Source organism: Mixophyes fleayi, chromosome 9 (assembly GCF_038048845.1).
Source record: "Mixophyes fleayi isolate aMixFle1 chromosome 9, aMixFle1.hap1, whole genome shotgun sequence".
Classification (NCBI taxonomy): Eukaryota; Metazoa; Chordata; class Amphibia; order Anura; family Limnodynastidae; genus Mixophyes; species Mixophyes fleayi.
Genome location: NC_134410.1, coordinates 121,290,442 through 121,305,606, shown reverse-complemented (window position 1 = coordinate 121,305,606; position 15,165 = coordinate 121,290,442). Strand labels below are relative to the sequence as shown.

At 45.0% G+C, this 15,165-nt stretch overlaps 1 protein-coding gene across 1 annotated transcript; it reads left to right on the top strand.

Annotated features, from left to right (window-relative positions):
• Nucleotides 1-6,128: 6,128 nt before the first annotated feature.
• Nucleotides 6,129-14,131, top strand: LOC142101147 (POU domain, class 5, transcription factor 1.1-like). Its single transcript, XM_075185380.1, has 6 exons — nucleotides 6,129-6,848; nucleotides 8,849-9,002; nucleotides 9,930-10,041; nucleotides 11,321-11,451; nucleotides 11,867-12,031; nucleotides 12,547-14,131. Exons 1-6 carry the CDS (start codon nucleotides 6,391-6,393, stop codon nucleotides 12,817-12,819), a joined length of 1,293 nt encoding a protein of 430 aa, XP_075041481.1. The 5' UTR covers nucleotides 6,129-6,390; the 3' UTR covers nucleotides 12,820-14,131.
• Nucleotides 14,132-15,165: the final 1,034 nt, after the last annotated feature.

The window sequence follows — 15,165 nt, the reverse complement described above, 5'->3', positions numbered from 1 at the left end:
TTACAAGGGCCCCCTGCCGCCGCTGCCGCTGGTCTTCTGGCTCGACGTCGTGGAGAGACGTCCTCTCTCTTCTCCGCCGACGGACTTCTGGCAAAATGGCGCCACCCGGCGACTTATATAGTCGCCGGCGTGACGTCATCCGCCGGCGCGAGCGCTGATTGGCTCGCGTCGGCGCCAATCTTTTGAATGGCCGGGCGCGAGCCGCGATTGGCTCGCGCATCCGGCCGCTGATTGGCCAGCGGGGAAAGATGAGCCCTGATTGGCTCATCCTTCCTCCGCGGACGGGACCTGCAGAAAGAAAGTTATACTCACCGCCGCTGGATCGCTGGACGGGTGAGTACTTCTCCTCTTCTTTCTTCACCCACTTGCAGGGCTCAGCTGCCGGGGGACTCTTCATCCCCTTCCCGGGCACCAGGTATATCTTCAGCCCCTCCAGGGGCATAGCGATGGCGGGCACCTTCGCCCGCTTCTCGGGCACCATCTCCACACCAGGCTTGGAGGGGGGTTTCCAGGCACTAGAAAGCCCCCCCCCCCCCCTTCCCCTCCTCTAGGTTTACTCTGCTGTACTAGACCAGACACTGCAGGACACCTACAATTCCTATGTGGAATATAAAATCTTAAAACAATCCACAGAGAAAATATATATATATTCAATTAATGTTACATGATAATTATTATAGTCATTTATGATTTGTTTATTTTTTCCTAGAAAATCATTTATTAGGGTATTCTTAATGTCTGCTGTACATAACAGACATTTTTACAGTTGCTCCTGAATGCAAACACTAGTTTTAGCACACTCAGCCATTATAACTAGTATTCGGGACTTAGACTAGACCTCTAGATACGGCAGAAAACCAGCGTACATCTGCGGGCGCCTGAACCTGACTTAGACGTGGCTGCACGGAGTGCCCTTACTGTATATTGTCTACCCCCTAAATCGTAGCCTGTAGTACGTGTCATTTGGCGCTGACTTGGCCCTGGCTGCGTTCTGTTGCGCATCTCCCGGTCCAGAGCAGAAGCAGAGTGGTTTTTGCCAACAATACGCATAAAACCGATACCTACCTACCTACCTGACTCAGGCCCAATGTAAACAAACTACTCTGTGGATCACCCAAGCATAAGGATCACTGATCCTGCGCCCCGCAGAGGTAGAGGCTGGGGGTCACTGAAAAACCAGGCATGCACCAAGCACCAGGATTTACCTGTGCGCAGCCAGTTTGAAAGCTTCACCGGTATGTCTATCAATGTTTAATAAATATCTCCTCTGATACTTTGTATATATTGTTTTCTTTGCTATTAAAACAATTTGCTGCATTTCGTTAAATATAAAACTCCTGGGTCTGAGGTTCCCTTGAAGGGACACATATCACAGGATTATTTTTCTTTATTTATAAGGCGCCCCAAATCTGCAGCGCCGTGCAGCGGGGGCATAGAGCATATTACAGAGAGGGAGAGGACCAACAGGCAAAGTACTGGACATTCGCGAAGCATAACAGCCTACAGCAATACAGTACATAAGACATAATAGATAGGAGGAGGCCCTGCTCCTGGGAGCTTACAATCTAGTGGGAGGGGGAAGGGCCCTGCCCCATTGGAGCTTACAGTCTAAATTCCCTAACATACACACACAGACAGAAAGAGACAGACTAGAGTCAATTAACCTACTTGTATGTTTTTGGAGTGTGGGAGTAAACCGGAGCACCCGGAGGAAACCCACGCAAACACAGGGAGAACATACAGACTCCTCACAGATAAGGCCATGGTTGAGGATTGAACTCATGACCCCAGTGCTATGAGGCAGAAGAGCTAACCACTGAGCCACCAAGCTGCCCCACGGAGTGCGGATGTGGGTATAGGGTCTTGCAGAGAGTTTAAAACTGGTGGATTGGACGTGGGCGTGAGTTTCAGAGGTGTGGGACAGAACAGGAGAAGTCTTGGAGGCAGGAGTGCGATGTGGTTACCAGTGAAGTGATTGGTAAAGCTGGGAGGCAGAAAATGAGTTTTGCCGTGACATTGAGGATGAGCTACAGTCCACAGGCAGCAACTACAAGAACGGACATTAGAACTGTATATTTCTCTTTGTAAAACTTTGTTCAATAACTCATTGTAGAACCTGCAACATTATATCCAGCATACTAACCCCATCTCTACAGGAGCGGTTCCCTTGCATTCCCCATATCAAATTATTGCCTTATCCCTTTTCCTATTGGAGCACCCACTTCATGCACATACGATCCCCCCCACCCATTCACGGTCTTACATTCCCTCTATCTACATACGAAATATCTGTGAATCTGTATATTATACATACATTATAATATAACATACATTTATAGAAACATAAAATTTGACGGCAGATAAGAACCACTTGGCCCATCTAGTCTGCCCATTTTGTAACCTATGATAACCTCAAATTATTTGACCCTTTATTCTTTGTAAGGATATCCTTAGGTCTATTCCCAAGCATATTTACATTGCTGTACAGTATTACCCTCTACCACCTCTGATGGAGGCTATTCCACTTATCCACTACCCTTTCTGTGAAGTCATAATTCCTCACATTTCCCCTGAACCTACTTCCCCCAGTGTCAGTGCATGTCTTCGTGTTCTAATACTTCTCTTCCCCCCAGTGTCAGTGCATGTCCTCGTGTTCTAATACTTCTCTTCCCCCCAGTGTCAGTACATGTCCTTGTGTTCTAATACTTCTCTTCCCCCCAGTGTCAGTACATGTCCTCGTGTTCTAATACTTCGGGACCCCCCAGTGTCAGTACATGTCCTCGTGTTCTAATACTTCTCTTCCCCCCAGTGTCAGTACATGTCCTCGTGTTCTAATACTTCTCTTCCCCCCAGTGTCAGTGCATGTCCTCGTGTTCTAATACTTCTCTTCCCCCCAGTGTCAGTACATGTCCTCGTGTTCTAATACTTCTCTTCCCCCCAGTGTCAGTACATGTCCTCGTGTTCTAATACTTCTCTTCCCCCCAGTGTCAGTACATGTCCTCGTGTTCTAATACTTCTCTTCCCCCCAGTGTCAGTACATGTCCTCGTGTTCTAATACTTCTCTTCCCCCCCAGTGTCAGTACATGTCCTCGTGTTCTAATACTTCTCTTCCCCCCAGTGTCAGTACATGTCCTCGTGTTCTAATACTTCTCTTCCCTCCAGTGTCAGTACATGTCCTCGTGTTCTAATACTTCTCTTCCCCCCAGTGTCAGTGCATGTCCTCGTGTTCTAATACTTCTCTTCCCCCCAGTATCAGTACATGTCCTCGTGTTCTAATACTTCTCTTCCCCCCAGTGTCAGTGCATGTCCTCGTGTTCTAATACTTCTCTTCCCCCCAGTGTCAGTGCATGTCCTCATGTTCTAATACTTCTCTTCCCCCCAGTGTCAATACATGTCCTCGTTCTAATACTTCTCTTCCCCCCAGTGTCAGTACATGTCCTCGTGTTCTAATACTTCTCTTCCCCCCAGTGTCAGTACATGTCCTCGTGTTCTAATACTTCTCTTCCCCCCAGTGCCAGTACATGTCCTCGTGTTTTAATACTTCTCTTCCCCCCAGTGTCAGTACATGTCCTCGTGTTCTAATACTTCTCTTCCCCCCAGTGTCAGTACATGTCCTCGTGTTCTAATACTTCTCTTCCCCCCAGTATCAGTACATGTCCTTGTGTTCTAATACTTCTCTTCCCCCCAGTGTCAATACATGTCTTCGTGTTCTAATACTTCTCTTCCCCCCAGTGTCAGTACATGTCCTCGTGTTCTAATACTTCTCTTCCCCCCAGTGTCAGTACATGTCCTCGTGTTCTAATACTTCTCTTCCCCCCAGTATCAGTACATGTCCTTGTGTTCTAATACTTCTCTTCCCCCCAGTGTCAATACATGTCTTCGTGTTCTAATACTTCTCTTCCCCCCAGTGTCAGTACATGTCCTTGTGTTCTAAAACTTCTCTTCCCCCCAGTGTCAGTACATGTCCTAGTGTTCTAATACTTCTCTTCCCCCCAGTGTCAGTACATGTCCTCGTGTTCTAATACTTCTCTTCCCCCCAGTGTCAGTACATGTCCTCGTGTTCTAATACTTCTCTTCCCCCCAGTGTCAGTACATGTCCTCGTGTTCTAATACTTCTCTTCCTTTGTAGAATGTTTCCCTCCTGCACCTTGTTATAACCTTTGATATATTTGTAAATTTCTATCATATCCACCCGTTCCCATCCCTGCTCCAAACTATACATATACATTATTACACACAGTCTGTGGAAGCTCACAGAGAAGATCTCTGATCGCTGGATTAGAAGCAGAGGAATGTTTTATCTTATACCTACAACACCATGGAGCATACAACCGATGTACTTTGGGGGTCACAAGTTTCACTTAATTAATAAATAGAATAAATAAGATAAAATGAAAACACTTTAATTCGTTATACAAAAATATATAAGAACACACGTAAATCGTGTTTCACAAATAATTCATAAGCTTATTAACCACTATACAAAATTCATGGATTTTGTCTGAGGATCAGAAAAATATCTCATATAAAACTATAAAACATTCCCATGAATTTAATAATTCAACAATTCTTTACAGTGTTCCAAACCCCACTGTAAACCTGCTGGACTCTCTACCCCACCATACGGTTCACCTTTACTAAGTCTCTTGTTTAGTCCAAGGGGTATATTTACTAAACTGGGTTTGAAAAAGTGGAGATGTTGCCTATAGTAACCAATCAGATTCTAGCTGTCGGTTTTTATAGAACATACTAAATAAATGACAGATAGAATCTGATTGGTTGCTGTAGGCAACATCTCCACTTTTTCAAACCCTCAGTTTAATAAATATGCCCGCAGGTCCGGTCCGCGCATCACTCACACTTAAGAGCAGCGTTTCACAAAGCATGGGACGTTAGATGAAAAACATGTTGCCAAAAAATAAAATAAAAAAAAAGAAATACACACCAACCAGCCCTCCTCCTAAATCACCCCTCTCCACTCCCCTCACTCTGTGTCACCCCCACCCCCTCTAGAATGTAAGCTCTCAGAGTAGGGTCCTCTCTAGTGTTTTCCTTATAGTAATTATGTGGGTTGTAATTAGGTAAATTTGTTGCTTGTATTTATTTAACTTTGTCACTTTTGTACTTATTTTATTTTCTTGTATATCATAATATATAATATATAACCCCCTTTGTGTGCTGCTGCAGAACCCTTGTGTTGCCTTAAAAATAAAGGATAAATATAACAATGCCATAACATACAAAAAAATAAGATTGCCCTTGCAACGCTGCATGCTGGGACTTGTAGTTCCACAGCAGCTGCAGAACTCCAGTGTTTCTCTATGCGCCAGTTACATCTGCCAGGGATTAATCAACCTATCATCAATGTCTCCTTGCTATCTCTATCACCCCCCACCACAAACACTGCCACAACCTGGAAGTCTCTGACGTCACCTATTTTGCATTCCCTTTGGATGATAAAGGTGCAATCCCAAAACAAGCCTGGCCTGCAGATGAATGGGAGCAGGAGAACTATTTACTGTTTTCATACTAAAAACAATAAAATAAATAAATGAAATTAAATCGCTTTGTGGTTTGTGCATTTTGGAGGGGAATATGCCCTTGGCCGTGTGACATGACAATAGCAGTCTGTGGGAATCATTCCTATGAAGATCAGTGGTCTATAAATAATGGGTTTATTGTGTGTAATGGCTGAGAAATCGATTGCACTGATCTGGGGGAAGAGGCAGAGTTTTGGCCAATCAATGTATAAAAGGAGAGACCTGCTGTGTGTTTAATATGGAGATCTCTGCCCTGCTAACCTGGAAGATTGATTATGCATGTGCATATGGACCTCACGAGTGTGATTAAGGGTAATGATGCTTCACATTTAGGGATTAAACTCTCACTGTCAATGGCACAGCCCTGCAGTTAGTTCATAATCACTCCGATTTTTATTTTATTTTTTTGCAGTATTTTTCATGCAAATTAATAAATTAATGAGAAAAAAGTGGATAATTTCCAGCCAGGCGGTGGAGTTATTTGTTCCAAAGGAGCCAATGGTTAATCAGGTCAATTAACATAATCATCAAGGGAGGAGTGGTTTACACCCCCCATCCCCCCCGTCTCAGGGTAAATAGACCCTTTAATGTGTCCCTCTTGGAAGTGGACTCTATATGCATTGGTTTAGAAGAGGGTTTCGCTCCAAACTTTCAGCAATGATTTAGTTGAACACCTTCTAGGAGAGTGCAGGAGCCTGGTGCCCCAAACTCCACCAGATATCTTAATTGAAGCTCTTGGAGATCCTCCTGGATTTATCTAAAGGACTAGAGACGACTTTGGACGAGTTCATTGCTGAGAGGTCGGACTAGATCTGAAGATAAAGAGGACTTGGCCGGGAAGCTTGGGGTCATGTATGGTCAACAGGTCTATCCTTCCTTTGACTTCAACTCTGGACTCATGCAAGAAGGGTTTGGGGGTTACCCACAACCCTCCCAGCCTTACTTTTTCTCGAATATGAAACAGAGCACTATGGACTTGGAGATCCTGGGTTTAGGGGAGCACTCTTCTCAAGCCATGTCTTGGACCACTACCCCCCAGTTGGAACCCAACAATCCTCTGAACCTCCCTGTATCCCCGCATCAGGTAAGGGGGGAATCCCCCAGCTTGGAAAAGAGGGCGATTAAAGAGGGAAGTAAGGTGGCTGAGGGCAAATCGGTGGAAGAATGCCCCACTGCCCCCTTTTTCACCCACTTATGGGGCAACTCCTGGCCAGTGAACCCCAGCATCTCCACCAATCCACAGAAAAGCATCAGCGTCCCAGAGTCCAACGTGTACACGGCCGCAGCCCACCAGAGCCCCAATACCCCGGCGGAGACGACCAGGGCCGCCGAGAGGGGGGGGGAGCGGGTACTAATTACCCGGGCCCGGCATGTCAGGGGGCCCGGCCCGGGCCCTTGCGCTGCTGATTTTTTTAAATTTTTTAATTTTTTTTTTGAAAACGTTTTTTTTCCTTTCCTTTTTTTTTTTTTTTTTGGCGGAGGGGGGGGGGGGGGGGTGGGGGGGGGGCTCGGTCGTTGGTGGGGGGAGCAGGCTAGTTTAAAAAAAAAAAAAAACATACTCACCTGATCGCGGAGCCGGCATCCCTCCTCTCTGCTGCTCTGTGCTCTATTCAGACTGTCTGAATGCTGGGTGTGATGTCATCATGTCATGCCCAGCATTCAGTCAGTCTGGAGCACAGAGCAGCAGAGAAGACCAAGAGAGGAGAAAAGGTAAGTGAAGGGAGGAAAACGAGGGGGGCACAGAGGGGTTAAAAAACGGGGGGGGGGGGGGGGCAGCATGACAGAGGGGTTAAAAAATGAGGGGGAGCACAAAGGGGTTAAAAAACGGGGGGGCAGCATGACAGAGGGGTTAAAAAATGAGGGGGCACAAAGGGGTTAAAAAACGGGGGGGCAGCATGACAGAGGGGTTAAAAAATGAGGGGGCACAAAGGGGTTAAAAAACGGGGGGGCAGCATGACAGAGGGGTTAAAAAATAAGGGGGGGCACAGAGGGGTTAAAAAACGGGGAAGCAGCATGTCAGAGGAGTTAAAAACGGGGAAGCAGCATGTCAGAGGGGTTAAAAAATTAGGGGGAGCACAGAGGGGTTAAAAAACGGGAAAGCAGCATGTCAAAGGGGTTAAAAACGGGGAAGCAGCATGTCAGAGGGGTTAAAAAATGAGGGGGAGCACAGAGGGGTTAAAAAATGGGAAAGCAGCATGTCAGAGGGGTTAAAAAATGAGTGTGGGCACAGAGGGGTTAAAAAATGGGAAAGCAGCATGTCAGAGGGGTTAAAAAATGAGAGGGGCACAGATGGGTTAAAAAATGGGAAAGCAGCATGTCAGAGGGGTTAAAAATTGAGGGGGGAGCACAGAGGGGTTAAAAAATGGGAAAGCAGCATGACAGAGGGGGTGAAAAAATGAGAGGGGCACAGATGGGTTAAAAAACGGGGCAGTATGGCACAGTGGGGTTAATAAACAGGGGTCAGCATGGCACAGTGGGGTTAAAAAATGGTGGGCAGCATGACACAGTGGGGTTACAAAGGGGGGGGGGAGGCATGGCACAGTGGGATTGAAAAAGGGGGGGAGCAGCATAGTATAGTCTGATGAAGGGGAGCCAGATGAAGGGGGCAAAAACAGCATGGAGGGCACAGTGTGATCATAAGGCATGGCGATGATGAAGGGGCACATTATTGTAATATTGGAGCTGGAGGAAGGCCTAATTATTAATCGTGGGTGCTATTGATTTAACGCTGGGGCTGGCTGTAATTTTCTAAATGTAGCCATTTTTTTTTCAAAATAGGTCCTTCAACATTTCTGGATCCGGACAAGCCACAACTAAAGAAAGCAGCAGCCACAGGTGGAGAAAGTGAGAAGAACAGGTAGGAGAGAGCAGCACAGTGTGTGAAATGTTGTGATTCTAGTAGGGACAATACCAATTTTTGGTGAATGTTGTGTCCAATGTAAGGTGTAGGCCAAGACTGAACTGTTTGTGTACACACTGCATTGTTTGTATACTACCCTGTGGTGGTAGATGTCCTGAAAGTCAGGAGTGCTTAAACATATGTGACGCTCCGGCGAATTGAGAGCCTAGTGGTTTTTATGTTAGCCACGCCCCAATGGCACGTTTGCCACGCCCCCAAATGCATGACCGCACCTCCCAAAATTTTTGCACTGCCGTTTGGCTAGCCACGCCCCTGAATATATGACCATATACCTAATCTTTTTTGCGGCGCCGTAAGGCGGCGCAAAAAATTTTTGGGGCTTACTTCACTATGAGGGGGGCCCCATGAATTTGTTGTACCCAGGCCCTGAATTCTTCTTGGCAGCCCTGGAGACGACCACCTACGACCAGGAGAGCAGCCGCTGCAACAGCGCCGCCCCTAAGAAAGCGGCCAAGAAAAGTGATGCAGCCGAGAGCCTGAGCGCATTTAGCCCGGATGAACGGGAGGTGGTGCTGTCCTGCAATGGGGAGGAGGAGGACCCGGTAAGTGGGCACTTGAGTGGGAGGGTAACTAGTTGGGCTTTCTCAAACTGTGATGAGCAGTGGATATATATTTGTGAATGTTTTATGCTACTTTAATATGATCCCCCTTTATAGTTTGGTAAGGAGACTGTGGTTTGATTTGAATCGGTGTTGGGAGTCTCCAAATTTTAAGTTGAGACCAGTTTGTGTTTTTGGAGTTGTACAAGCTGGTGAGTTAACCAGTGCAGGGCCTTTATTCACATGCATTGTACTATCTCACAAAACAAACAATTGAATAACAATAGCGTAAACCAGTTTGTAGCAGTGATTTGCATATCAAAGCACAAGATTTGCTTGGCCAAGGTTTCAGTCTTTAGGGGAGGTAATTTTAGTCCACTTTGCACCTGGGATCTTCTGACCAAACTACAACCACGTTCTGTATAGCAAACTCTGTGGAATGTAAGCAGGTTGTCTTGCAATATCTGGGTGCTCAGACCTTGTCCTCTTTAAACCTGGTGGTATAATAATGTTTGTGGCGGCAAAACATGTGATATGAGACTTGGGGTTATATTTACTAAACTGCGGGTTTGAAAAAGTGGAGATGTTGCCTATAGTAACCAATCAGATTCTGGTTATCCTTTTATTTAGTACATTCTACAACATGACAGCCAGAGTCTGATTGGTTGCTATAGGCAACATCTCCACTTTTTTTTAAACCCACAGTTTAGTAAATAAATTCCTTGGTGAGTGTCTGTTTAAAGGGCAGTTTTTGGCCCCAGGCTTGTGACATTTGCAGTTTGTAAAGCTTTTCTGTGGTCCTCTGCCTCCTATACACCCTCCCTCCCCCCCCCCCCCCCCCCCCCCCCATCTAAGATGGTCCAGCATTGCACCAGATAACTGATGGGTGAATCTGCGTTCTGCATGTTGATTTATGTTCTATTCTTGCAGGCAGTCCCGACGCAGGATGAAGTGGAAGAGTTCGCCAGGGACATGAAGCGCAGGCGGGTGTCCATGGGATTCACACAAGCGGATGTCGGCTATGCGTTGGGAGCCTTGTATGGTAAGAGTTTGATATTTGGTGTTTGTTCACAAATAAGCTGAGGTGAATGTAATCTGAGTGGATTGACTCTATTTTACTGGGCACAGTACCTCTGTTCTGCACACTACTTTCACACACGAATACTTTATATGGGATATAGGTTCCCAGATGAAATATGAACCAAAAAACACTGGGGTCCCTGTGCTAATTTTAATCTGTACCAGATACTGACTAGTTATGTGCCGTATGTGCACCTTTACCAACCTGAGTCACGGGATTAGGTCTTTGCTGCTATGACTGACAAGCCCCGCCCACTTCCACAGACCGTCCATTGGCATGAGGGCTACATGAAAATTAAAGATTTCTCACTTTAAATCTGCTACTGAAAACATTCACCGCATTCTAACCTCCGAATCTGACTGGAAGTGTCCAGGGGATCAAACTGAGTGTTTGAATATATATATATATATATCTCAAGCTGTAGGTTTGAAAAAGTGGAGATGTTGCCCATAGCAACCAATCAGATTCTAGCTGTCATTTTGTAGACTGTGCTAAATAAATGAGAACTAGAATCTGGTTGCTATAGGCAACATCTCCACTTTTTCAAACCCGCAGCTTGATAAATTTACCCCATTGTCTTTAAACGCTCTTAATAGGCACGCTAATGCCCCCTCACAACTGTCCCAATCTCCACTGTGAGCCAGACTCGCTCTTCATGTTTCAGTTGTGCCCTCTTCCTGTTGGGTTATAAGATCTCTCGTGAGCATCTCCCAACCAATGTCTCTTCATGTCTGTTTCTTTTGTTTTTTATGTCTCGCTGCACGACAGCCCTGAGCCCTGTGTTATGAATCTATGATAGAAGTGGAAAAAGACATTTCTCCTTAAAGGCTCTAATCTTAATTCTGATGGCTCCCTAAACAAATATTAGTGGTAGTACAGTGTTCTTATGTGAAGCCTCTCTAGTCATGGTGCCAACTGAGCATGTCCTACTCCACCTCTATCGGCCCATGGAACTAATCATCATGCCTCCTCTCCTTCTGTTCTCCACCACCTTAACTCTGCTCTCCAGCTCCTTGTCTCTTCCACGAGGTCCTCCTGCCCTTCTATCCCTCTCTCTACCCCGCTTGGGGCTCTCACCTCTCATCTAGCTGTACGTTGAGCTTCGGAGTTACTGTGCTTTTTGTTAACTGTACCGTGCTGTCTCACCCTGTATCGTGTTTGTCTGTCCCTGTACAGCGCTACGGATAGCTAGTGGCACCCTATAAATAAAAAAATAATAATAATAATGTGACTCTCGCAGGACAGATGTTCAGTCAGACCACGATCTGTAGGTTTGAGTCCCTCCAGTTGAGTTTGAAGAATATGTGTCAGCTGAAGCCTCTACTGCAGCGCTGGTTAGACGAAGCCGAGAACAACGAAAACCTGCAAGAGGTAAGAACTGGGTGATGTGTGGCACAAACTCCAAATTTTCCATGTTTTAATGAGCACAAATGATTATTGCTGGTCAAGCAACATGAGAGTCTCTGATTGGTTCAGATCCTCTGGGGAATGGTCACAATTCTCCAATCAGATTGACCTCCCAGCGGTGGTCTTAGAATTAAATTCTAGAGTTTTTACTCTTGTATATATAAAATATTTTTTGCTTGGTCTATCTTAAAGGAGATATGAGATGCCTATGCTCAGAAGAAATTAAAAAGGGGGGGGGGACGTTTATCTGCTGAACAAGAGCAGGACTTGACCTGGCGCTGAGGGAGTGTTGGCATTAAACCACATTCTTATGGCGTAACTCGGAAGGGGGAGAAATGGTGGGGACACAACTAACTCTCTGGTCTGTTTCTGGCTTTAGATGATCAATCGTCAACAGATGTGGGTTCAGTCCAATAAGAGGAAGCGTAGGACGAGCATTGAAAACATAGCGAAAGACAGCCTGGAGATCTGCTTCATGAGGAACGCCAAGCCGGGGACTCAGGAACTGGCCGAGATCGCTCATGATCTCGGTATGGATAAAGATGTAAGGATCTAGCAACTTGGGTTGAAGTTATTTTGTTTGTTCGTCAAGTTAAGGATTACTCTCGTGCTAGTTTACTTGCCTTTGTTATTGTCTGTAGTGGTGTTCCTGGTCAAATTAATTGTAGAACTAAACTTATCGTTGGCCATAGTGGTGGATTATTTGGTGATTTGTAAGTTTGTGTGTTTTGTGTTTTTTTGTTTTTTTTATGTAGTGAAAAATAAAATCCTACAGTTTAAGTCTTTGCATAAGTAGCCTGTCTTTAGTATTACTATGGTCTGGAATTAATAAAAGCTGGAGTGAATTAGTGGGGGGTTAGACCCCCCCCCCCCCCCCTTCCTTCACTTCTGTCCTAATACGTTACCAAGAGGAAACGATTCTCCGTGTTTACCCCCTCCAAAAAGGGAACTCCTGATGCATCGGCCATTTATTGACCCTCGGGATACGCCTGGTGCAGGTTTTCAGGATATCCCTGTATAAGCACAGGCTGGCTTAACACTTGTACATTTTATTCCTAGGTGGTCCGCGTCTGGTTCTGCAATCGGCGTCAGAAAGTAAAGCGTCACGTCATTGATAAGGAATATAAAGGCTACGACGTGCAACACCCCATCTACCCGCACGTCTTTCATCTGCCGCAGGAGATGACATCCCAGGGTTACACGACTCCCCCCTTGGGATCAGCGCCTATCTACACTCCTGCTTTTAACATCAAGAACGTGTTCTCCCAGCCTCTGGCTCACGAAATGCCACTTGGAAACTCGAGGCCCGCGGAGAACTCTTTAAAGCCCTAAAACTGGGACAATGAAATGTTTTTACCGGTTGGCGCAGGGATAAAACCTTCTCCTCTGGTGGTTATTGGAAGACTGGTTTGATTGTTATTTCATTTCAGACCTTTTTAATAACTTTGAGATATTCCTTTGTAATCTCTTATCTCTCTGCTGGTTGTGTAATGAATCGAGGTCTTTGCTTGGGATAAGATGACGTAAAGTAGATGGGATTCCGACATAGATGCGGATTAATGGAATTTAGAGATTTCAGAAGCGGCCAAGAATAGTTTTTTTTTTTTTTTTTGTTTTTTTTTTATTTCCTTCCCTCCTGCGGTTATGACAATGGGACTCTGTTCTGGATAACGCTTTGCTTCTTATTGGGGGGAATAGAGTTGAAATGTTTTCTGCCCTTAGTACTATAGAGGTAATGATTTGAGCGGACGCAATACTTTATAATGTATTTTTATATAAAGGTTGATGTCTGTGATTGTAAACTCTGGTCCTATGATATGTAGTACTATAGCAGTTCTAAACTGAGAGCTGTTGCATTGTAACCTCAATTGTGTATATATTTACCATTTTTCTCTCCTTATTTGCTCAATAGCCTGCTGAGACTTGGGTTTGGTCACTAGGTAGGTGTCCAGTCTACGCTTGGGAGCGGCTGCGGGCAGGAACAATGTGCAGTAGTCTTCAGTGACGGCTTGGTCTCTTGTCGGGAAGTAATTCAATATACTTTCACCGCTCTAATGCCGAGGACTGGGAGCCAGGATATTCTCTGGTATCCATGAATGTGCCTTGTCCTAATACGATTGGTGCCCACGTACTCTGCTACTTTGTCCTGATTGGCTGTTGTGGACCCCCAAAGGTCACAGAGCTAATCAAAAATATCCGATCCACAATCTGCAGCGCAATCAATCGTAAGATGCCCTTTAACCCGTGACACCGCGCTCCATAACCCTCGACACCGCGCTCCATAACCCTCGACACCGCGCTCCATAACCCTCGACACCGCGCTCCATAACCCTCGACACCGCGCTCCATAACCCTCGACACCGCGCTCCATAACCCTCGACACCGCGCTCCATAACCCTCGACACCGCGCTCCATAACCCTCGACACCGTGCTCCTTGCAAGTGCGTCCAACCAGTCACTGATGTAACTACTGGCTTTAAGTCTCGGGGTGGTCCAGACCCTTTAACCAAGTAGGAGCCTCACACAATGTGTTCCCATGTCTTGTGTATATAAAATGTTTTTTTAATCTGCTCTGATAGATCAAATATTATGATGTAAATGTTAAGACTTGATGGGTGTGTTTAATAAACAAGTTTTCTAATTACATCTGTGTGTTTTATTACCTGCAAGACTTGAAGCTCCATTTTTTTTTTTTTTTTTTTTCTTTTTTCTTTTTTGCTTTTTTTCCAGGTTGAGAAGCTGCCGTTCTTGGATTATATAGAGATTCTCCAGTATTGGAACCACTGTTTGATAAAGCTGAGTCAGACCATGTAACTGCATAAAGCAGCCAGTCCATGCTTCCTGCTTATAAGAGAATCTCCTGGTTTCTGGGGTCCCTCCATTGCCATCACACTTTATTTTGTTTAGTTTAAAATAAAAGGCTAAGATAATAGATGCTGGTGTAGATTCCTCAAACATTCTAAAGGAAAAGTGGATCTGTTGCCCATAGCAACCAATCAGATTCAACCCCCCCCCCCCTACACAAGAAAGCTACCAATGTCATTGGACTGAGGTGGATAAATAAAGTCTAAAAAAAAGAATGTTTTGCATAAGCCACCTAAACATAAAAATACAATTCGAAAATGCATCCATAAAAGTTGTCACACATCTCCTGATCCAACCACTAGGGGGTGCAGCTATGCTGCGTAAAATGATATAATCATTTTTTTTATTTGTTTTTTAATATAATCACTGCAATTTCAGACCAGTGTTGTCCAACTTTTTTTTTTTTTTTTCCTTACGCTAGATACTGAAGTATCATGTAGACTAAAAAAAAAACTGAACAATCTCATGTTTTATTATAAATATAATTTCTGTAATTCCCATTCTAGATACAAACTTGCACAAAACTAAGATTATAATGCAGAAACATTATATAACACTGTACATTGAGGGCGTTATGATACAAATAACATGAGGCAGATGTCATATAGCTGGTCTTGCCTGAATGGGCTTACAATCTAACAGGTGAGAGGAACCATCAATACTTGGGGTAGTGGAATAACAATTGTAGCTGGTGAGGAAAGTGGTTACAGTAAGGCAGAAGTGTTATCAGCTACTATTATTGTATAAATCATAACTGTCAGCTGCTGACAAACATGACCGTCCATTCATCATAACTGAGCCTCCTTCCTCTTC